At 44.9% G+C, this 23,877-nt stretch overlaps 1 protein-coding gene across 9 annotated transcripts in view; it reads right to left on the reverse strand.

Annotated features, from left to right (window-relative positions):
• LOC111264448 (uncharacterized) overlaps window positions 1-23,877 on the reverse strand; it is a 257,234-nt gene that overhangs the window by 232,500 nt on the left and 857 nt on the right. For 7 of the 9 annotated variants that reach the window (XR_002682869.2, XR_015312695.1, XR_015312694.1 and 4 more), the window contains exons 1-2: window positions 14,453-18,090; window positions 1,043-1,433 (exon numbers count right to left, since the gene is read on the reverse strand). Coding sequence is in view for 6 of the 9 variants with exons in the window: in XM_086970084.1 (XP_086826210.1) it covers window positions 1,043-1,433; window positions 14,453-14,513 (452 nt within the window). In the remaining 3 variants the exon portion in view is untranslated. Of the gene's footprint in view, window positions 1-1,042; window positions 1,434-14,452; window positions 18,093-23,877 lie in introns of those variants that run through there. The other 2 variants (XM_022840367.2, XM_022840370.2) reach the window with 2 other exon arrangements.

A 23,877-nucleotide genomic window follows, 5' to 3' on the forward strand; every position in this document is an offset into this window, starting at 1 on the left:
TTTCAAAAAATGTCAGCTTTGGGACTGCTGCAGCTGTTAACTAAGACGGCATTGTTAATTGATGTCTATAGTTGCCAAGGCGGAACAGACGACTAGGAATCAAAATGGCTGACAAATGCGGGATACAGTTGTTGCCATGTTATGGATCGCGCACGCAGGCTGAACATCAGTAGTTTGCTTTATTTCGTGCTGGAGCTAACAACGATAACGACGTCAAGGGCGGCGGATTTGTAACCAATGCAGTAGCATCGTTCCATATGAATACCACTTTAAAGCGTTCTGTTCCCCCTAAAACATCCAAAGGGGGCACGCGCAACGCTTTGTTTGTGCTCGTTGCGTGTTGAACGCTAACAAAACGCAGACAAGTCATCGTTGTCATTGTTACGTTTGTCGAGTTTCGCGTACCGTTGCCTGGATGGAGCAGAATTGACGTGCGCCGATCTATTCAACAGCTCGAACCTATCTGTAAACCTATTTTATGTTCTGCTTCATTCGCTTGATCAAAGCGAGTTCAAATCAGGCAGGTCAGTGGCATTCACCCATTCGACCGAAAGCCTTTCCTTATCTCCCCTTCCCTCCGAGTCTCCATCGGGAAACGCAATGGTGGTAAGTTGAATTAAATTACGCTTCTGTCTAAACGATTAGAATGTAACTTTATCGTATTTTCCTTGTTCTGTCTCACTTCTCAAAGGTTTCCCTTGAGTCTTCACAGTTGATCCCGGCCCGGTAAAACTGTTGTTGGTCTCATAGATAAGCCAGCGTCAGATTCGCTGTCATATCTATAAGAGCAAAAGAAAAACTGACGGCAGCCTAACAATACTGAAGCTAATGTCGTCGCTGAAACAAACTCAGAGGCAAACGTTCCGATTCATTTGACTCTCTCTAAGTAATCAGAATTATTATTGCCATTGTTTTGCTCTTTTGTCTGTTTCTATCTTTATATTTTATCAGCTTTCGATCGGTGATAAGTCAAACACAGCCGTTTTCTCCTTACTTGGAAAATAGCTCATATATGAGTTTTTAGACATATCGACATATTTACCTGTTTCCAAGAGGCTTCTTAGCTCGTGCCCTTCTGCTGACGCGGTGCGGAACAGCTTGAACAGATTCCGTGTGGTTCTTGATTGGCAAGACGGACAGGGCGGCAACAGGACTTCCTAGCTCAAGGGAGCCGGGGTGGCCGCTATGGCTCACCGGGGATAAAGCGCGTCCAGATACGACGGCAACGCTGGCAATCGGTGCGTGAGAGCCAGGGTGGCTTGAGTGGGTGTGAGTCACCACGGAAGAAACCGGCGTGCCTGTGGTGGTCGCAACGGAGGAAGGCGCGCACAGAGTCACGAGCCCGCCGCCGCCAGCAATGCCACCGCCGCCTCGATCTGCACCCGCTCGTACGCCGCTCGACGCGACTGACACGGCATAGCCATGCTCAGCTTCTGCAAACAAACACGAACAGGAGTTAGACCAGAAACTAACGAACTGACACTGTTGTATCGGTATTAATAGAATGATGAATGATGCGACGCAGGTACGAAAATCACGGCGTGAATATTATATACGCACCACCGTGATAACTAACCAAAAGCCACAGGTACTACTAAACAACGAATTTGACTCAAGATTTCGTGCATTGTGTTATTTCTTTCGTTGATCGCGTCCCATCCTGCCCCTCATACAGCCGTCTCTCTTGTAAATAGCCAGGCTAATTTAGGTAGATAGTTATTCTCATTGGAGGCTTTCCAAAAACCTCTAGAATTATCTGTGCTCAGCGAGGCGCTGCTTTGCTACAGTAGGACAATCTCTGCAATTTTCCTTGTATATGTCTTTGTAACTCTGTGATTTTTGTTCATAGCACTCGACTGTGACCCCAAGTTGTCTATTTGGCGGCATACAAACGCCCCACTGGGTTGCAGCAGCAGCGGCAGCTAATTGCTATTATCCTTTTTGTCGTCTGGCGGTTATCGTCATCATGATCAACGTGATCAGCGTAACTGTCACCTCTCATAAGAGTCAGCACTACTACCGCTGTTGTTGTGGTCTCTATCTTTCTGTGCTCGGGGGCGCTGTATCTGCGCGAATATAACGGTGTGACAATGTCGCTAATCAGTTATCGGGCTCTTTAACATCCCCACATATCTTTTCCAATGATGCTGTCATGGCTGCCGCCGCCATTGCCGATTCCGATGTCGTTGCTGCTGCTGCTGCTGCTACTACGACTCCATAGCGTTCGCTCTCTGTCGTAGATTACTACTGCCACTACCGCCGCTGTAGCCGTCCGTCTCTATATGCCCATTCATTCTCTATAGTTGGCTAGCTATTGAACGCATGCCGTCCATCAGCATTGTGACCAGCGTGGCGTCAGTCCGCGACAGCGGCAGTCAAACCCGAACCGCCGCTTCCGCTGATATTAACGCTGTTGCTCCTGTTGTTCCTACATCCACTGGCCGCTCTTCCGCCCTTTACCATAGGGTGTTGCCTAGCTTTTTGCTTTGCATCGTCTAACCTCGTCAGCAGATGAGCCAATTCCGATCGTTCTTCTCATCGGCTGCTTAGCTAGGGGCCGACGACGGTTTGCTACTGCTGCCGTTGCGACCACTGCACAATTTTCCTTTGTCCTACCCTCTAATGGGCTCTCAATTGTTGCGCAATTCCGGCTGCGATCACTCGAAAGCCCGTACCGCCATTGCTACACTATATCATTACTAGATCAACTGTTACAACTAACTTAATGCAATAGCACGCAATGACGGCTTCATCAATGTGTAAACGCGGCCTGTATCTCTCTGTGTCTTCGCGAAAAGTTAAGGTTGTTTAGTCCGGTGTGTAGTTATTGTTGTTGTTGCTACTGCCGCCGCTGCTGTGGTGACTATTATAGTCAGTCTCGTTGTTAACTTTTGTCCTACGTATTTGCGGATCACCTCCAATTCAATCCTGTGCAGCTCTGTTCAGCCGGTGCGTCCTAATGGTAACACACAGGCCAAACAGATCATCCTATCAATGTCACTACTGACGCCACCGTTGCCTGGCACTACGATGCCTTTCCAGAGAGGCATGCGGGCACATCTGCCTGAGATGCAGCTAAAGTGGGGTTGGAATTATTCTGCTGGAACGTTTCGCTTCCCCTTCTACTAGTCGTCGACCCCTTTTCTCCCTTCAGGTTCAAGTTTACTTCATTCTCGCGGTTACAGCTCATATACGCTATCTGCCGCCAGCTCGACTTGCTGTGCCCGCCAGCGTTGCCTTGTGGGCTCTACTCATATCATTGTTTCTATCGCCCTACCCTCGCTGATCTATCAGTCGATCTATAATTGGGGTCACTTTTATCGTTGTCGCCGGCAGCGTCCGTGCGGATACGGTCTATTTACCGTTATTTGCGCCCTAATGTGGCAGCCAGGCGTCCGATGCGTCTCTCCTGCTCTCCTCGAGGCATACAGAAAAAGACCGAGACACGGAGGGAGCCTATTGACCACTATTAGCTCGCGCTGGGAACGCGTTCCGTGTCTGTAGCCATCGTGGAAACTCTCGTTGCTGATGTTGAAGCTGCCGTTGCTGCTGCTACTATAGTCTATCTGTTTGGCAGCCGTCTCAGTGTCTGTTTGTCACACCGAGAACGCTGCCGCCGCGGTTAGCGTGTACAGTTAGATGGCCTGTTTTACGATTGCATCTCTATCGTTCCTGCCTGCCGTCTCAGGGACAGTCCTAGTCAAGCCAACGCAAACGATACCCACAGAGCGTTTAGGAGAGGATGGAATGAGAGAAAAAAGGCGAGAGGGCAACGACGAGAACACGCACGCCACACAACTCTGTAGTCACCTTGGACGACTGCCCATTTGCCAATCACGACTGCGAACGTTACCTGTTACCCACATATCAAGCGCTCATACAGGTTCACGGACACAAACGCACACGCATTACAAACTGTACAGAGGATAAACACACACTGAAACGAACGCTTGCATAAACCACCGTTCACGTACAGTTGACAGCGAAGACTCGGTGGCCTCACTTATTTAGAGTTTCTACGTCCCGTCTGTCCCCGTTGGATGACAGCGTGCCGTTTGACATCTCCAGACAGTAGTGTTTTGCCGGCAACGAACTCCCCACAAGAAGCTTGGCAACTGGAGGCAATATTTGAATTGAACTTGTAGAAAGAACAGAAGTGTAATATAAGAGTGTTCGCAGTTTGAGTCTGCCTTTCATATGCGTTCGGAAGGGCATACGCGTTATAAATTGGCGACTAAAATAGCGATAAAATACTACGATGCAGGCAACAATAATATCATGTGGCTATAAATGGCTTGAGTGAAGGTGAGGATAGTTGAACGATCCCCGAACTGTAAAATTCTGAGTCGTGTTAGGTTAGATATACGTAGTATTTAGCAGATAGGTATCAAGGCCTCGGAGCTGTCAATGGTTTCTGCCGGTACCGAGACCGATGACATGCTACATCGCCATCGTTATATGTGGCCTGTGGCAAGATATTCAAATTCAGTTGGTCAACCGGACTAGCTCTGCCTATGCGCTATTATTTACACGTAGTGTAAACATGCGTAGAATAATGAACACATACTTGACAAGCTATTCAGTCATGTCAACGATTCACTAACATAGTAGAACGAGCAGCTTGACCTCTCCAATCGCGTTTCAAAAATCACTGGCATCAAACATGGCGTTCTTTTTTCTAGCTTTTAATATTAGCACTCGACATATAGCGCATGTTGCTTCGGCTCTTGACTACGACTGTTAATCCAGCGTACAAGGAGAACGGCTGAAGTGACGGAACAACGAGCGTAACAAGTGGGGCTTCGATTGCTGCGCTGAGCTTCAGCACTGCCACTAGAAAATTAGACCGTTCCCATCCCGCGTTATTTTTCAAAAGTTTGTGACCAACCCACAGCGCCATTAGATTAAACGCGCCTAAATTCGAACATGATCTTCGAATAAACCATGGACTTGACAGCAAAAGAGCTGCTGAAGTCTTCCTGACATTACGTACGCGGACCAGTCAGGTCATCAACCATATTTTACCCTACCCTAGTGGGAACTAGACTACAGACCATATTCCCGCATAACAAGCTTGACATCATTGGCTGGCCATACATCATTCATAGGCGTAAAAGTTCAACATAAAAATTCGAGTTCGCTTAACTCTAAATAATTCGGTCGAATTAGAAAATTTATAAAAACTTCTACAATTAAGGACACAAGCTGTAGGCGTAGACGGATATGACGGAATTTCAAAGATGAGATGATTCAACGTGTAATAGATGTATGGAAAGAGAAAAAGTGAACGAACAGACAGTCTTGCGAAAGTTCACAGAATAAATAATATCTATCTATCTAAACTATTATCTAAACGGCTGGCCCTTTCCAGTATGAACCGATTTCAATCGATCTATCGGACGAATCGCCAGCCTGGTAAACTGATAAGTTTACCTAGGTAAGCACACACCTCGTGACGCCCAGAAAGCAGCGTACCACAAAAAGAGAGAAAAATGTTGCCACTGCAATGAGATTCGTGTTAGCAACACATTGCAAGCTGCGTAGTTGGTAGAACTCAATAAAAAAAAAACTACGTTATACAAACAAATTGTAGCAGCGACCCGCGATCTCTCTAGTGGCAAAGCAGCAATCCGCGTTCGGCCGAGCCGCACTGTCAGCACCCGGAACTATCCCAAATAATTGTAAATAAATCCTTTTGAAATATTATCAGTTTGGTCTAGTTCCCATTCGACAGGATCTGTTGTTCGATCGGTTCCTCAAGGCACAATACAGAAACAATCGACCATTGCCACCAGCTAACGAAACGTAATTCTGTGCTGTCACTTGCCAGGAAAAATACGAAGCAGTAAGAAAAGACCTTTGTTGCATTATTCCGCACTGATAGAATATCGTCCACCACAAATGTCAGTTAGCTAATCAGCTTAACTAAACACCGATAGATAAGCAGGCGAACACTTGAAGAAATCCAACTAGTATAAAAACGGGAGTATTTTTTTTTTCGAATAGATACAACTGTACCGCGGGCCAGTGTTATTTACACTGAGCCAAGACCGGTATAATAGTTATATAAATCAATTAGAAATATTTTCTTCACATGTTGTGGATACTCTATGCACCTGCGGGGTATGCTAAAATACTACCAGTCGAGCGTTGTATACTTCAACGGATTTCGTGTCGATGTCAACACTAGAGCACCAAACAGACTCACCGATCACTACTGTCCGCAAAGGGGCAAAACGTTTCGCCGAGAAAGTGTTGCTTACCAACGGTTTTTATTAGTATGGTCAATGGAAGCTCATAAAGTCAACAAACGAAAAATTACCTTTCGTCCCCGGCCACCAAACCCCTTGACGTGATCTATTGAACCTTAGTATTTGTAACTATACATTCGTTAGAATGCAAGAGCAGAGTGAATATAAGCCAACATGTCTTCCTTCACTTTGGCGTTCTCATCTCGACATTCAGGCATTCAGGTGTTGCGGCATACACGTTCAGTTTGTTGTCCTGACTTGTTAGAAGGGACGCCATCCGTTAAAAGTGGCAGCATCTCTTACAATCGTTTTTTCGTTTGGCCGACAGACCCACCGAGCAAGCATTATCTCCGTGTAGGCCCAATAATCCCGCCTGCTATTGCCAACAAGACCATTGCAGCAACCAGCAATAACGCAACTAGCGTTAACTGGCAACTGCCCACAACAGCACGGAAAGTCCTCGTCGTTTTGGTCAACGTCAGCGCCATCGTAGTCACCGAGTCGAGCTTACACTGCGCCGGCCATCGAACAACGACGGCGACGGCGGCGGCGGCGGCGGCGGCGTTTACATATGCCATAGACCTATATATGCAGTTAAAAGGAGGGGGTTTGGGGAGCGATCACAGCTCGATGGCCAATGACTGCTGCTGTATGCGGACATACTCTAACGCTGAGAACGTGGACTAGAGATAGTTGGCACGAAATAAGATATTGCCATATATAAAGTATATAGGCATATGTTGAGTAGAGAGCATGTTCACATTTTCCGTCAGTGACTGCCTGGATGACCGATTAGTTGGCCCATCGACCGCTGACCATCAGTCTGAAGGACCGACGTTTGTTCCCCTGTTGTTGTTATCTGCTGTTCCGTTTATTTGTGTTTGCGTGTAATTGCTCTCTGCGCGAGAACTGTCATTGTGAGTCCTGCTGGACGACGACGGTTCGCGGTGCATACGATCTTCTGCCCACTGGCGCAGATGCTGATTGAGCGAGTGCCGCTTGAGTGCAGTCGATATTGACGTCTCCGTTTTGCGATATATCATACATACACAGCATATAATACATCACAGCATATAAAATAACATGTGCAAAGGTATCCACCGTGACACGGCGTATCGATGCTGGGAATGCTATTATAAGACGCGATTGTGTCGCTGCTAATATTAACGTAATTGCCTTCGATAGACATTACTGCTAGTACAACTGACGCTACCACTGGATCAGGGTATGTGCTGTGACTAGGAGTATCGCCGAAATTGTCGCCGCCGCTGGCACCGCTACGCTATAGTTATGGCAGTTAGTTCTACTGGTGACTTGTTTCTTTCTATCTGTAATATTTTCGTCCCATCCCTATTCTGGCCAGTTTCATTGTAACTAGAAGTCTGCGAAAGAACAGACATCACACAACCACCGCTGTTACGGCCACCGTCGCAGCAACAACTCATCGAGAAACAGGAAGAAAAAGCTGTTGTAGACACACGGTTGGCGAAAACGGGAGAGAGAACAGCGACCGGTATAACGGCTGCTGTTACCGCTATCACGGCGCGCCGATGACAACGAGTGGTACAAGTAAGGGCAACAACCTTCCTGTCGACTTACGGACAACGAGAGGGCGAAGACAAATGAAGACGAAGAATAGATGGAAGGATGAGAGGGACAGAGAGAACCTGATTGCAATAACTAAACGTCCTACTAACTAGGCAGAGATGAGAAATTGCTGTCGCATTTTGAGGTGTTAGCACAGGCTTGCTTTCTCTACTGTTTCCAGTCGTTGTGTGTGCCGTTGTTTTGCTTCTGTGGAAAGGAAGCGGTGGTCGCTCGCTCGGTAACAGCCATAAGCTGGCTACGGCGGCGACGAATATTCCTTACGAATTACACATCTCGATAGACAATTACGAGTCTATATGGTCTATAGATGTTTATGCTTAACCGTTCGGCCATTTCAGTGTATATTGGAACAGCAGACCAATTGAATGAAGATGGTCCCACAACAAAGGCGTCCCAGCCAGTCTTGCCGAGCGACCCAGCACGCAACTATCTGCTACCGAAAAAACGCAGCATCAGCACGGGCTGTCCCTTACATAGAGCTCTTGCCAAGCACACGCTTCCCGTCAAGAAACTGTTTATTAGCTAAATGTTGCTGGCTGCATCAAACTTTTTTTTATTATTTGCCGAGCTTCATCGTCGGTTTTTTTGATACCTTTCCATCATTATGAATTTCCAGCATTAGAAACAGCGTATGAATTCAGCACTGTCTTGTCTTAGCAGACGCACAGACAAGACCAGCCAGCGCCTCTGGACAGACAGCAGCTTTAGAAATGGACGACTGGTAGCCGACAGCTTGCCATCTAAACTAAACGAATATTTGTCCAGACATGATAGTGGAAAACTTTCTACCAGCCATTTGCCCAGTGTCTATCTTTTGCCTAAAATCCCCTAACCTCTTTTTTTCACCTGGCTCCATTATGTCTATAGACCACAAGTTCGTACACCATGTCCAGCCTCTGCCGCATCTCGAAGCATACTCATTCATGTATACACAGCTAAAAGATTGTTTTTTTGTCTTCTTATTTCTCCCAAATTAACACACTTTTGCTATTTACTGTACAGAGCATTTTACGAGCATCTAGAACTAGCGTGCGTCATCCCTCTGTCGACGAACATAAAGTGTCGCTCTGTATGCAGATAAATATCTGCATACCCGTAGAGCATTGCTTGCTGTAGAAGTCTACATGGCGTTGTCAAATAGCCAGCCGGTCGTTGATTGAAGCTCTCAGAGCTCGGTCGGGCTAAAACGGGAGCTCCTACTAGGCAAGCCATTTTCGCTGCTACCTCCGTTGAAGGCACGATTAGTAGGCTCATTCGCTCGTTTAAGGACTGTATCAACGCTATTGTCGCTACCATTAAGGGAGGTGATGTGCTTACGGTGTTATGCCGTATATGAGTCTGTGACTCTATTGGATAGATCAGTGTGTATGTGCGAAAATAATGTTATGATGATTATTATACGGCTTCATAACTGATGATGCGCTCAGCTCTATCTATAAGGCTAAATATTATATATGGAAAGACCGGCAAAGGCATACACTAGCAGCAGCATTAGCAACAACAGGAACAGGCTGGCATCGCTCAGAGGCCGGATCCTAGAGTCCATAAAGGCTCAAATGAATATCAATGTTATAGCTAACATCTTTCGCTATCAGCGTCTACTAAACAGCCATGTCCTGACTGTGGCCAGCGGACCACGCCAGACGAGACTAGAGTAAAACAAGTTTTCGTCGTCAAACGTCATTGCCATCTTCGTTCTTTTGTTGTCATCATGTGCTTCAGGCTACACCCTTCTTCTGACGCTGACACCACTGTTGCTTCTTCTTCCTCTACAGCCCACTCACTTGGAATGATCCATACTCAGTCGGCTACGCTGGCTGTACGATAACGTTACAAGTACACGACGAGTACAACTACAATACATTACAGCCCATTTTATTTACTGATAGGTATGCAGCATTTACGGGTGTCGCAAGTTGCACCATACATGGACGCACCTAGGCCGAAAAGTTGTACGTAAAACTAGCCGAACAATCTGGAATACCTTGTTGTTGAGCTTAACGCAGTACGGATGTCGTGTATACATATCGTACTATTATTTACTAGCCTTGTGTAAACTACTGGCAATCTGCACTATACGAAGTGATCACAGGCGGCGACAGGTAACCACCGGCGCAAAGTCGGCCGTGAAGTCAAAAGCAGTCAGTCAGTCAGTCAGCATGCAGTCTATTTGTTACTTGAGCTGCTGCTATATATAATGGTACGGAACTATAGTCCTGCGGCTCCCTGGCCAGTAGTAACTTCTGTCCAGAAGCACAGACCGTCGACGGAAGGAGAACGCGCGAAGCGGAGGGAACCGCGGCTACGAGCTGAAAAAGCAGCTTACTCCCTCGTGAGTAGGTATAGCGCGCCCAGCTGCTCACAGGCTCAATCACTTGTAACCATTCTATGCTGGCGCAACAGCTCGGGCAAGACTAACTAAGAAACAACAACGGCAACGAGAAAATCAATTAGTGATATGTACCATCGTGGCAAAGCAGGTCGAAAGGGGTTGTCGGCCTGGCCGGCCTTTTCATATCTCCACAATATTACGCACTAGAAGTATAAGGACGATATGTGCAGATGATTACAGTAAGAGGCTGTTGTTATCAAAGAGGATTGACAATGGTAAATTACAGTTGAGTAGACGCTGAACCGAACGGATTTGTCCTTTTTGCCTAGAAGCCAGAACTTAGTTAGGCGAAAATGTTACAGCTCGAAAAAGAAAAGAAAGAGAAACGGTACCAGATGCTTGGCAGGAATTTTGCGCTGCATATGAGACAGGTGGCCATTTGTATCCGGTAACCCGTATATCACCAGATGTAAACGTTAGCGTAGTTAGTTAAAAAACAAAAAGGGTATAAAAATCAGGTCATTTCAGTCAAGAAACGGACACAAACATCAAAGCATATGAAATAAGTAATATATGTGTCACGACAAGTGGTTGAACATGATATCAAAATAATTCAATCGTACGGTAGGTTCTCGCAGAGCTACATCCAGATATTCAAATACTTCCAGCAAAAATAATTCTATAAATTACGTCCCGTTTGTGTCTGTGCGATAGCAAATAGTGAACGAAAGATTGTTTCTTTGATCAGGCCTTTTTAAGGTCCAGTAGTGTATCTGCCCTGATTTTAGCGATTGATTGATTTTTTCAAAGAGGTAGTTTCTCCTTCTCCATACTGCTTCTTAGAAATTGGAAGGGTACACTAATATATCAGGTTCACAGGAACGTTTCTATGGGAGAGCAGTGTAGCATGACGGAACAATGACAATCAGATAGATTTTTAATTTTAGTTAGGTTGTATACAATGTTAACGAGTCGGATTGGTCAAAGTAACACCATATATACGGTCAGTAAACGGATTCATCAATAAAACTATTGACGTTTTACGAATATATAAAAAAAAAAAGTGCTCACGAGACAGCAAATGAGCAATCGGCTATATATACATTAACAGCGCTCATGTGAAAGTTCGACAGGTTATTCCATTATATTTACAATCAAACATTATCTTTAATTAATGTATCCTTTCCTTAAACTTATAGATATATACTAGGCTATTATAGGAAATCTGTCTAACTTAGAATTTGCGACAGCTTTTCTCCCTAAAAAGTAAATAACAAACAAATCCCGCTCTAAGTAATAAATGGAACAGGCACCATGACCAAGGATTTTAAGCGAGCGCAGTTAACCACTAACGAAATTCTGATAAAAAAAATATACTTTTTTTATATATATATACATCTTTTTTTACTGAATGACCTTGATAGTGCTTTGTGAATCGCAGCTGTTATATATATATATATATATCTGGGCTAGCTTCTAAATTTTGCGTCCAGCTTCTATCATATTATCGTCTGTCAAGCTGAGATATTGATTTTGAAAAAAATCTTCGCAGTTTAATCATCCACAGTGAATTAGGAAGTACTTAGGAACCGTTAATAATTAACACTTCATAAGGGCAACCATGTAGTTAACTGAATTTCAAACATAAAAGATGCAATGATTTCATATAACAGAAGTAATAACATATGTACGCGCAGATGTTACTTAGAGCACTCGACTTCGCCTAGGCAAAGATGTGTCGCTTCTACTAGCGGTAATTGAATACGATACTTTGTTGCCCCCTGTGAAGTGCCCTATTCCTGCTGCCTGTATCCTTCGATCGTGCTAAATACAACGTGCTTTCTGCCAAGCTCATCAGCATCTTGGGACTTGCTGTTGATCACCGCCACATACGAGTAGAAAATCTCCAGTATCTAAGTGTCCGTTCGCTGCCTTTCGATGCCATCCCTTGGACCTGCTTTTTGGTCTGAGGTATCAGACGAGGTTTTGGTGATGGCACGAAGGTGATTGTCCGGCGGCCGTGAGTCATTCAGTCGGCTCCTTCATATTCACTACAGATTATAGAACTCACTGTTTGCCGAGTTACTCTGTCTGCCCCTTCGGCCCTGAGACCCTCCGCCTGTTTCCTAATTGACCGTACCATCGATTGGTCGATGCCTGTAGTCATCTTAACACATTAGCGATCGGTTCAATATTCCATGTTTTTTTCCCCATCGTCTGCTCGCTCACACTGCATATCGGTGTAAATAGCAGTAAGGGGGCAAAAAGGAAACGCCTTTTGCTCTCGGGAATGGCACGGGAAACCGTAGACACGCTAACGCACATGTTCACTCATTGAGAGATTCGCCTAGTTCAACTGCGCTTATACCGAAAGGGCAGATGTCCCGATGATGAGCTCGTTCGCTCACTCACTCATTCACTCACTCGCTTGCTCCCCATCGAGTTTTTTGTGCAAGACGCTTCTACATTCGTCATAATAGTTTGATGGATCTGATGTGTGGTGGGCTACGGATGATAGAAGTGATTTCCAGAGGCAAGGAACATCGAACACACTTGTTGGTAAGAACTGTCAGCTCATTACGGTGCTTGGGTGTACATGTTGGGGTTTGATGCCCAGGTCTTTGATTGAAAAACGGTTCTAACAAACACATCATGTACTGTCATCGGAAATCGGATATTACAGATATCGATAGAATTAAAATGACGTACTTCCTATTGTGCTGATAGCGTCGAATTGACAGACACTGAGATTAGAGAGCTGTGCAAAGACGCGTGTCCTTTTTCTCAAGTGAAGCTGATGCTAAATGAGTCATGAGAGTTTTCATTTCTTTCATGTTTCGATTTGGCGTTTATGTAGAAGTTGTATGGTACGTGGCCAATATGTGGGAATCGGAAGCGAAACATAGCTTCTGCACAAAAATTGTCTATTGCGACCTTTTTCTTCAATCGCAAGTACCGCAAAGAGGTGCGACCCTTTACGCAACCTAGATTTCCATACCACGGCAACATGATTCGATTTATACTTGACTCGTATCGTCGAAGTAGGTTGCAGCCACAGATTAGCTCCCTATGTATCAGGATTTGACGTCACTTTAATCGACGGTGTTCTGAATTTGTTAACGGCTAAAATAAAAATCGTTTCTAGATTCTCTTTTAGTACAAACTTATAGAAATCACGACACGCAACCCGTACGCTTGTACACATCGCATAGCAATCTTAAATCATTCACACTGTATTTATTTCCTACGGGTTAATTTCCTGGGCAAATCTAAGATTTCTCCCAAACGGCCGTCGTTTGAGACGCAGCACGACGCTCGACACGAAAAATGTCATAATTTTTTACCGTTAATTACTATCACCATCGCAACGCTAGCAACTTCTTTTCGATCTCAAATTCAAGCAGCGAACGAAAAAGATCACCCAAATGGAAACATCAAAATTCGTTTTCTAATGGAACTATTTATTAAAGTAAAAAATATCGAGGATTAAAAACAAATAAAACAAAATCATCACCGCTACATTATGCAATGTGAACTATTAACAACGAGCAAACAGATTAGATAGATGTCAGCCATATTTGAAATTCATTTGAAAAAAAAACCCAACATTCAGACGCGCTCATCCCTAAAAAAATGTCATATTTGTGTATAAAATAGAAACTTAAGTTTGATTTGAATGTAGAGAAACCTTTTCAATATAAAAATGAACAAATCTCTTATGCATGAGAGTGCTCAAGAGTGCGTCGATACGTAGAGAGTTTTATCATCATTACGCAATGAAATTTCCTTGGAAAACATATCGGTCGCGTACTTGAACCTCTTCGACCCGTCAAACTTAGCCCATTTTTAGAGTTTGGCTTATCGAAACGGGGGGTGTTCTCATCAAAAAGCCAATGTCAAATTTAGCATCGGTCTATATCCGAATCTTGTAAACTAACAACTTTTTGCTCAGTGACTCAAATTAAGTATTTATAAATTTACCCCCATCGTCACACGTGCATATTAGTTTTTAACAGAAAACGCCACAAAAAATGGTTTTCGCTTCGCAATTTCATTTCACTGAATGGAGGGTTCTAAGCGTGACGTCTCGGTACTACTAGCCAATGAAGTCCTTAAACCTGGGACCTCATGTTTTTTTCGATACAACTTAATTTTGGGATGAAGCTTTGAATTAGATAAATCTCCCATTAATCAGTACGGTTGTTTTCTAGTGTCATTGCAATAGCGCAATGGGTAGGAGGTCGGTTCGACGAAAACTTACCTCTCTCCCGGCGGTCCAGGTACTCGGCCGCCTCCAATAACCATTGGATGCTCAAGCTCATGGCGTATTCCGTACCCGTCGGGTTGAGATAGTTTTCCGGCACTTCCCAGCGTTGTCGCAGGAAATTGTAACAGAAAAAATTTACTATGCACTGGAATAGTCCGTTGCACCGCACTGTGTGATTTTCACTGCAAATCCGTGATTTTTTCCCCCAAAATCAAATCCTTCGGTTCACATACAAAATTTTTTTTGTTTTTGTTTTTTCTTTATGAAAAACAATTCATAGAAAGTAAGCGTCCGCTGAATATGTATGCTATTTTGCAGAAATGCTGCCGATCCTGATAGGCTGAAAGGGAGAGACACTCGACGTTTTCAAGGCTTCATGCAGGCACGACGCTTCTAACAAACTTACGCAATAACTCCCACGAAATTATAGATTAACTTGGTGGACAACACGAACCAATCACGAATCACAACACACTCTTATTTTCTCACGGCGAAGGAACTCTGTAGTTGCTCTTGAGGTGCCGAGGGAGGGCTCTTAAGATTTGAGGGATGTAGAGGCTCTTTCTCGTTTTCTGTGCGAGATCCTAACACTTATCAACACCCAATCGCTGTGGGCCGCAGATATTATCGCTTTCAATCGATTCTATGTTAAACTTTTATTCCGATTATTCGGGCTCTTCTGTACAACGATAGCAAGTTGTCGCGATCATGATCATCTGTCTAACAAAAAGTAGATCAGCTACCAGCAGATGTACGATCGTGACGCTGCACAGACGCACGTCCAAATCACTTAATCGACGTCCTGACGGATAAAATCCCAAAGGTCGCGGAAAAAATGCGGTATTGTGCGTTCTGCAGCAGCGGCTACCGCAACCGTCGTAGATTACAGTGGACGCCGCGATGGCGTCGTCGTAGAAGCTGCTCTTAATTAATAACGTTGCCGCAGACCTGTTACGCAAGATTTTTTCACGTCCGCAACGCCGTTGTGGCCGAAATGCTAGAAGCGAGATACTGCTGGTACCATTCGTAGCCGTAGCAATAATTTACTTGACACGATCCGCTCTGCTCGCGGCGCTCGATAACGCTGCTATAGTAAAAGTAGCACTTGTAATAAAATTAGTAAGTGATTTGATTGATGGTCAAGGATTTTACAGTTCAACCCAATAGACTCGTGGCTGATTTTCATGCCTCTTTTCACTGGTGTGCTAGCTTACCAATCACCACCATCAGCCTCAGTGGCAACAGGTAACACAGCAGGGAGATGCGGAACGACAATTCTGTTTCGAAAAATGCGATCTTACGAAACGATAATTCTCTTTCGTCGACCGGATGCTGTTACCATTGTCGCAAGCTACTTAATACCTCAATATGTGTTGTCGGTCCGGGCGTTGTAAATTCGTCGTCGATGTTTCTTTGTATCGGGGTGTTTGTCTCTCACAGTCGGCGGGTGTTTTTTTTATGTGGTAGTTACGTTTGCTGCTGCTGCTGCTGCTGCTGCTGCTGCGGCTGCTGCTGCGGCGGCGGCGGCGGTGGCCTCCTTGCTGACATTTGCTGTTGTTGTTTCACTTGCTTGGGCCGTCCGTTAACTTGTCTGTCATTGATTGCTTTCGGAACTACGGAGTATCCCTATTCTATTTTTCACAGCGCTGGTTATTTTTGCTGCTGCTGCTGCTGCTGTACATTTGTTCGACTCGGTGGTTGCTGAGTCGGAGCGACTGCCCCGCAGTGGCAATCGTTTTCGAAGCAATTTTCGTGCTATTTTGCAAACTAGCAGCTGACAAGAACGAACAGTGTAGAGTATATCGGCCGCATTCTCCGAGACGTTGCCACTGAACACGTGTGTGGTGACGGCCGTACTAGTCTTCCATTGAATAGGTGACTTTCATTCCTGCGGTGTCAGGCGATACGGCTGGCCGGCAAACTTACGGTCGGTGTTCGATTTACATAGTACACCGTGTTCGATCGCCGTTGCCAGCAACGTCACTACGATTACTGACGTTCGCTGACCACTGCTGCTGCCGAGATTATTGGCAAATGGCAGTACTATCGCGGGGGCAGCGGCTACGTGTTGCCGAGTGTGGAGTGACTTTGCCTGCTAGAGCTAAGGCTGACAGCGGCCTTAAGGACTGTGCTCTGGTGGCAAGTGATCGCTGCTTTACTCGCTGTCGCGAGATGACGCTTGCTTACTTGCCTACCAGTTGCCGTCGCTGATGCTTGTCTCGCCTCAACGCGCACCACACTCACTTCGATAGCGGCCGATGCAGAGCGATGCAACAACGATATAGCCGGAGATGAACAAAAAGACACGGATAATCTCCTTGCTGACGCTGTTGCGTGGCTATTAGTGGCTAATTCTTGCGAGCTACTGCCAGCTCATTTGGAACTTTATGCTACTTTAAGTTACTCGTTCACTATTGCACTGAGCCCCGCTGACTGGCTGTCGCCAGAACAACTGACTTCGATTTCGCCGAACCGTCGTATCATCCAAAAGCAATTACAGGTGATGACCGATCTTTTATTTCTCTAAGTCCAAATTTTCGTTTTACCACTAGTTGTCGATTTCAATGTGTAGCAGTTGTACACGTCCTCGTTGTAATCCTCGTTGCTGTGCAATACTTGCTAAGGTCGATAGATGGTAAGCTTGTTTGTTTGTTTGTTTGTTGTTGCTGTTGTATTGTTGTTGCTGTTGTGTTGTTGTTGCTGTTGTTGTGCTGTTGTTGTGTTGTTGTTGTTGTTGTTGTTGTTTCACGTTTTCGAATTTTTCCTCCTACTCTAGCTTCCTCCTTCACTTTCCCAAATTTTAAAGCAGATCCTCTTTTTTACACACTTTCACATTGGCTCGTTCTTGGTCACTCTCTCACTCTCTCTAGCGGTCGCTCACTCTCTCTCTCTCTCCCTCTCTCCCCCTCTCTCTCGCTCGTTTTCTCTTTCACTCGCCGATTTTTAACACCGCACTATTATCATTAACAAATCAATTAACACCAATCGGCACAATTGATAATTCCTTGTCGCTGCTGTCGTATTTAGTTAGTAGTTACCGTCGCCAAGCTGTATATTGCTTCGCCATCGTTCTATACGTTGCACCCTCTTGCCTTGCCACTATTTCCTCTTTATAGTTCAGAAAACTTACTCCGTTGCGCTGTTGCCGATCTTAGTATTTCTCTACGAATAGATCGCGCTGTTGGTTGCGACTGATCTTCGCGCTTCGTGTTGTTGTTGTTGTTGTTGTTGTTGTTGTTGTTGTTGTTGCTGTTGCTATTACCGTTATTGTAACTGTAGTCGCAGTCTGCTGTAATTCTCGTTATTTTGTGGTCTTACTATTCACTCCTCTTCGCTATTGTTACTATTCCGCCTCAGCCGGCCACTTTCCGACTGACTAACTGACTGACAAAACTGGGCATCCACAAACGCTGGATAGACGTTGAAACAGGCCGACAGTCTTGCCTTCCGATGCCCGAAAGCTAGCTACATAGAGAGTACAGACGTCGTAATAGTAACACTAGTAATAGTCGTCGTAGTGAAGCAGCAACTCCTGCTGTTCTTACTCACACACGACTGTGCAATACGTGCTCTCCACTCGCCTCGGCGAGTGCACAGCGCGCTTTGCCGCTCTGACAGCCCAGGAGCCGCGTGCCACAACGTTGGGAAAGGGCGGACACGTCACCCTACCCTTTCCTGCGCGCGCAGCTGAAAGCGCGAGGTGGTGGTCAGACGCTCGGCTCCCAACGCGTACCACGAGCGAGCGAGCGAGCGAGCGGGCGAACCCTCGCACTTACACCCACCGTCACCAACAACGTCGACACAATCAGCGGTGCTGTTTCGGCAGACGACAGCGTTGTGCGATACAGCCAGGTAACCTAGTTGTGCGCCGTTGTCGGAGCGCCAGCAGAGGAGAGGCCACGCAAGGCAAGGCAAGCTCGCGTAACCGCTAGCATAGCGCACAGTTATACGAGCGCGCGCGCGCGCGCGCACACAACACCCGCGCCCGTCGTTACACGGCCGCTGCCGCCGTCGGCGCTGCTACTGCCGCCGCCGCAATACACAGACAACAGCAGCAGAAAAGGAAGGAGCACAGAGCGCCGAGTAACGCGCTGTCATTCTTCGCTCAGCGCCGCCTGCTTCCTTGATGCCAGTCGGCCAGGCTGGCAACGAGCGAGTCTTCATTCCTGCTTTGTCAGTTGCTAACCATGGCGCCACACGCCGCTTTGTTTTGGGTGCTGCTTCTCACCACGTGCGCCCTTTCCTACATTTGGGCAATGAAAAGAGAAAGGGGGTAGTGGGCAAAACGGTGGCAGCGTGCTGCAGCAACGGTGAGATGGTGGTTCTCGCGTTAGTGCTGGCGGAAGACGATTGTTGGGAAAATGAAGTCTACCAAAGCTTCATGAGAACACAGCGAAGTCCCCAGCTAAGGAGCGCCCTCCTTGCCACAGGTCGGGTAGCAAGACAAGCAGGCAAACAAGCAACCAACCAAAGCAAAACAGAGTTTTCCTTAGACGCAGATAAGCAGTCGAACGACCCTTCTTTCTGCCCTTTCCTGCCACCATCAGCATCAGCATGGTTACTAGCACGGAGGCCACCAGTGGCACTGACATCCGTCTTCGAAGTTCCCCTTTTCCCTATTCCTCCCATCCCTCAGCTCCAAGTTCTCCTTCTGATTTTTTGGGGGCCGCTGCCACCTTCCTCCATAAGCCACTGCCATTCCTATATCCGCTGTGACTGCCTTTAACCATTTCTGTCTACAGCGCATGTGCCATCATCTATCGTGGCGAGCCTCCCTGCTTGCAGCAACGCACAGTACGCACGTGACACGCCTGAGTTCAGAATTGAAATATATGCGTACACGAGTAGCTAGCGTTTCGCATACTAAGGTCCAAACGTACAGCGATAGCGAGTGTCGCTAAAAAAACAACGAAATATTCTATAGGAACAATTCTTGCATTGACGTATACTAATAATGATAGTCACTCGCCCGCTTGGTAATGCACAGGCGTTTCTCACCCTTATCGCCTAGAAGATTAGTTATATTATAAACCTAGTACGCGACATATGCGTAGAGAGGTATAGTTCCTTAATTATATTTCTCATATGTACATTTGTACGGAGATTAGCACATTCTCAGGCTGTAGGTAACAATGTAATGTACATATGTAACTATTCGCAGTACGTTAGAATATCGTGCTTCTAGACACCGACGAACGCGACTCCTGATCCTTTCTATCGCTAATTTTTCATTCTATCTCTCTTCTTCTCTTTTTCCTGGCTCATCATATCCCCCGCCAGCTTTACGCATCACCGTTTTTCGATGGCGGAGGGACTTATCGATCCTGTTGCTGATTCTGTTATCTATGCTATTAGTGCCGATGACGTTGCCGGTGGCATCAGCTGTCAAGCCATCGACGGTTTTTCACACAAATGTCGTGCTTTCCTTGGGTTGTCCTCGCTTCCCAACAGTCCGGCTCCAAATGGACGAGCAGACGATTTATGAAGAAAAGCAAGGGGCACGGGACGGGGCAAGGAAAAGACTTTCTGTGTGGCGGTATACGCGCTAAAGCGCACTGCGCACGACATGGCCTGCAGCACACTCGCTTGCAACAGCCACACGTCAGCAGTGGTGAAAACGGCGGTCGTGATGGTGGCGGCGATGCTGACGATGTGACAGAGGCCATTGCGCCGGCAGCAATAGTATCTTCTTCAGTGTCTTCCCTACGAAATGCGCCACGTGCGCTTCGCCTCGGTGCATAACGAAATGTTTGTTTGTTAGGATTCACTAGCGTTTGTCGGCCGGCAAAATGACAGATGGATGCGACGGATTCAATGGCTTATGGTCAAAGTCCGATGCACGCAGGATATAGGACTTATCGTCTCTTCCATATTATTAATCGAACAAATGTTCCTGAGCAGGTCCTTGTTGCAAATAATCACGTTAACAAAAGAAGCGAGTGAAGCATCAAATTATGCCTCAAATCGGAGCGTGAAGTGCTCTATAGCAAATGGCAGTTGTTGGTTTGAGATTAACACATGACATATAATGAACACAGAATAATGCTCGTAATAAGTAATTATCGTATACTACACGAGGTGCTGTTGAGTCGTATGTGCACCTTACGCTACATGGATGCATTAAATAGAGCTTGAATCTATTTTTTTTTATTCAGTTTAGTTACAGTTTTAATAATTCTAAGACCTTCACTTGACGAAGTACGCAGAGTAGGCACTTCTAAAAGTTGCTTTACAGAGTGAAGTAAGAGCGGTGTAAAGCAGAAAGGCTTAATTCTGGAGTACCTCCATATGCAAAGACACGGAATCCTTCCGGATGAAACAGTCTGGCACGGTTTGCTGTCTCAGAAACTACAACAAAGCGCAGAGACTTGTCAGGGTAAAAACATGAGTCAATGCTCTCGATTTTATCTGTAACAAAGTTGAGCTTCTGCGCACCAAAACTCTTTATACGTGAGTTCATTGTCCCGTTAGATCTTTCTGTTGATCCAAGAGGAGTCATGATTCACTTGACAATAGATGTACTGCATACGATCGCTTTCTATGGAATTGTCTCCATCAACGGGGTCGCGCATTCCATGTTAACATATGCATACACGCTAGGATATACATAGAATCGGAATGTCTGGTCACTTGGCAGCAAATGATTTGCACGTAAATTTCATAAACATTATGTAGTATAAACCGTTTCTACATCAGAGTCGTAATTTAACTGAAGTTTTTATAGTAAGTTTCAAGTAACTTTTGTTGACAGCCTGTTACTCGTGTAGATATCTAGACATTTCATTGTTTCTTTGATTCTAGCCAGGGCAAAAGTAGCGGGAATATTTCAAGCGGAGTCATTTTTCCAGGAAGCATCTCTCGGCGGGAACTTCTCTCGTTGCTAAAAAATGTACCCACTTTTCATACGACGTTAGAGTCGTGATGATAAAATATTTCAAAACCAGTCTTTTTATTTGAATTACGTTCGACATACCGTTAACTTTTGAAGTTGAAGCCTTCAATGGGTTTAGCAAATCAATACATACGGAATTTCCACCTGTATATATTTTGAACAACTGATAACGAAGAATAAGTCAAAACCATCATTCATGCTAGAATAAAACTGGGACCAGGTCATCGATAAAAAGCATACGTAATAATTAATACCTTGTTATACCTACTATTTTACGGAATACACATATATAAATATCTCTATATATATATATATCAACACATTGGATGTACTTATAAGTTCGACGGTATTATACTTCGGCAAATATACAGACGGCAAAATAAATACTTCGATAGCCGGGTAATCCAGGTTAACGTGAGAGCGCCTTTAAGTTTGAAATGATAGGTAGTGCTCTTTGTATCGCGAGACCCAGCTGTCCAAGTCAACCCGCTGGTAAATGATGAACGACCTCCATGAGTGATAAGATTAGTGTTCAAAAGGGCACACTTTCAAAATATATGGTGAAGCCCTTTTTCTTTAAAATAGCCTAACATCCGTTATAGGTGCATATTTATGCACGCAGTGCATGATCAGGCTAGCCTTTTCTAGACGTCTGTGAGTTAATGAACATGTCATCGAATTTAGAACGCAATGTCATCAACAATAGCGAAATGGTACTTACCCGTATTGGACGCTGGCAGCCTGAAATTAAGAACAGCGCTCGCCCGCCCTGCTCAGATGCTGATACTTTGCGTCTACCGCCAAATTATGCGTTATGTATAGATGCGCCTTGCGCGGGCTTATTAGAAAGAGTGGAACAGAAACGACAAATACGTCAAGTTGAAGGAATGGACCACCACTTAAGTTAAATGAACGACCGGTGTAAATCACGTACGAAGCAACTGATCTGGTGCTTCGCGTAGGAGAATAAGTCATTCTTAAATTAACCCAAAAAAGGATTGAAAAGATATAAAAAGTGCGCTATAAAAACAAAACAAAAAGGTAAGAAAAATTATAGAAATGCTACAGTAAAATGTTTCCTTATAGACGCGATGTCGTTAATTTGAAAACGCAAAGCAATCGTCAGCGCGGCCCTTGTGATGTAGATTCACACATGAAGGAACTTACAAAATGTTTCAAGTAGGAGCATGGCCTTAAGTAATGCGGCAACTCCTTCCGTACCCGCGCTAGCGAAGGAGGCAACGTATCTCCATTGGAAAGCCACATATATATGTGGCAGTCTAGGTTCGAATCGGGGCGTAAAACAGTTTTTAAGGACAGCCCTATAAAGGTGAATAGTTTGCATGTAAAATTGATACTTTACTTTTCCTATCTCTTTGAGCGCGTCCTTATGTTACCTTTTAACACAAGATGTGTTTCATTTTCGCGACAAAATTTTGTCATTGAAAACGTTGACAACCGGCATAAGGGCACGCTCACTTACAACGTTATAATAATGTATAGAGAAATAAACGAAGCTCCACATGGATAATCGTTGACGGAGGGTACAAAAGTTAGGCTGAAGGTAACACGTACTAATAGTTCTGAAAATGTGTAAAAAGAAATCTTAGAATGCAAAATTGTACAGTAACGCAATTTAGTTAAAAATAGATTGATCCAAAATTGTACATAATAACTTACAATGTTGTCTAGATGTTAATTTTTATCAGTAACGATGCGATCTAACTTCACAAGTCTATCAGTAATTAAACTGTAACTTACATAGGATCATTTACGCGAATATGTGAATGTAGCTTTCGCAGAATTTGGTCGTCTACAGCTGGACTATGACGTATGACATAATTCAGCCACATAGGAGCTTCATGTAGAATTAGAGAAGCTTATTAGATTTTCTTTTGGCCCCTAAATACTTTAAACAAGCGAACTTGCATAGTGGGCAGACATTGATCGCTGCATCACGGAACTCCATCAGCCTTACGCAAGGATCAATGGCACCGCGTGCTATGTCTGTTGGGGACATGATTTATCACCAAGACCCAGTTTGAATAGTTGAGCAAATACAATTTAACAAATACAATATAGGCATCTCTTCGAAGGCTAGCCTAATATGGCTCGCAAAGACTATTTATCGGTGAGCAAGAAGTGATTCAGAAACTGCCTTACATTGCACATAAGACGCATTCCGTCTATCTGCACTTTAGCCTCTATTGGATAATCGATATGTGGAACAGAACGGGATAACAAGCAATCCAAGAGGCCACGCCTGTTCTAAGGCCTAAGCATGATTACAATTAACGCGGCCTGAAGCTGGACGTACTGACTATTAATAAAATTAACATGATCACGCCAAAAAATAGCGAATGGGCTACGAATGTTGACTGAATCATATTTATTCAAGAGAAACACACGTATGTGGTAAAAGAATTGCTCTATTTTACCCCGTTTCTTACCTAAGGATAGCTGGGATGATTGAAACTCGAATGTTTCGTATAACTTTTTTGCTAGCAGACTGACTGCGCGTTTATGG

This window comes from Varroa jacobsoni, unplaced genomic scaffold, assembly GCF_002532875.2.
Source record: "Varroa jacobsoni isolate VJ856 unplaced genomic scaffold, vjacob_1.0 scaffold_859, whole genome shotgun sequence".
In the NCBI taxonomy this organism is placed as follows: domain Eukaryota; kingdom Metazoa; phylum Arthropoda; class Arachnida; order Mesostigmata; family Varroidae; genus Varroa; species Varroa jacobsoni.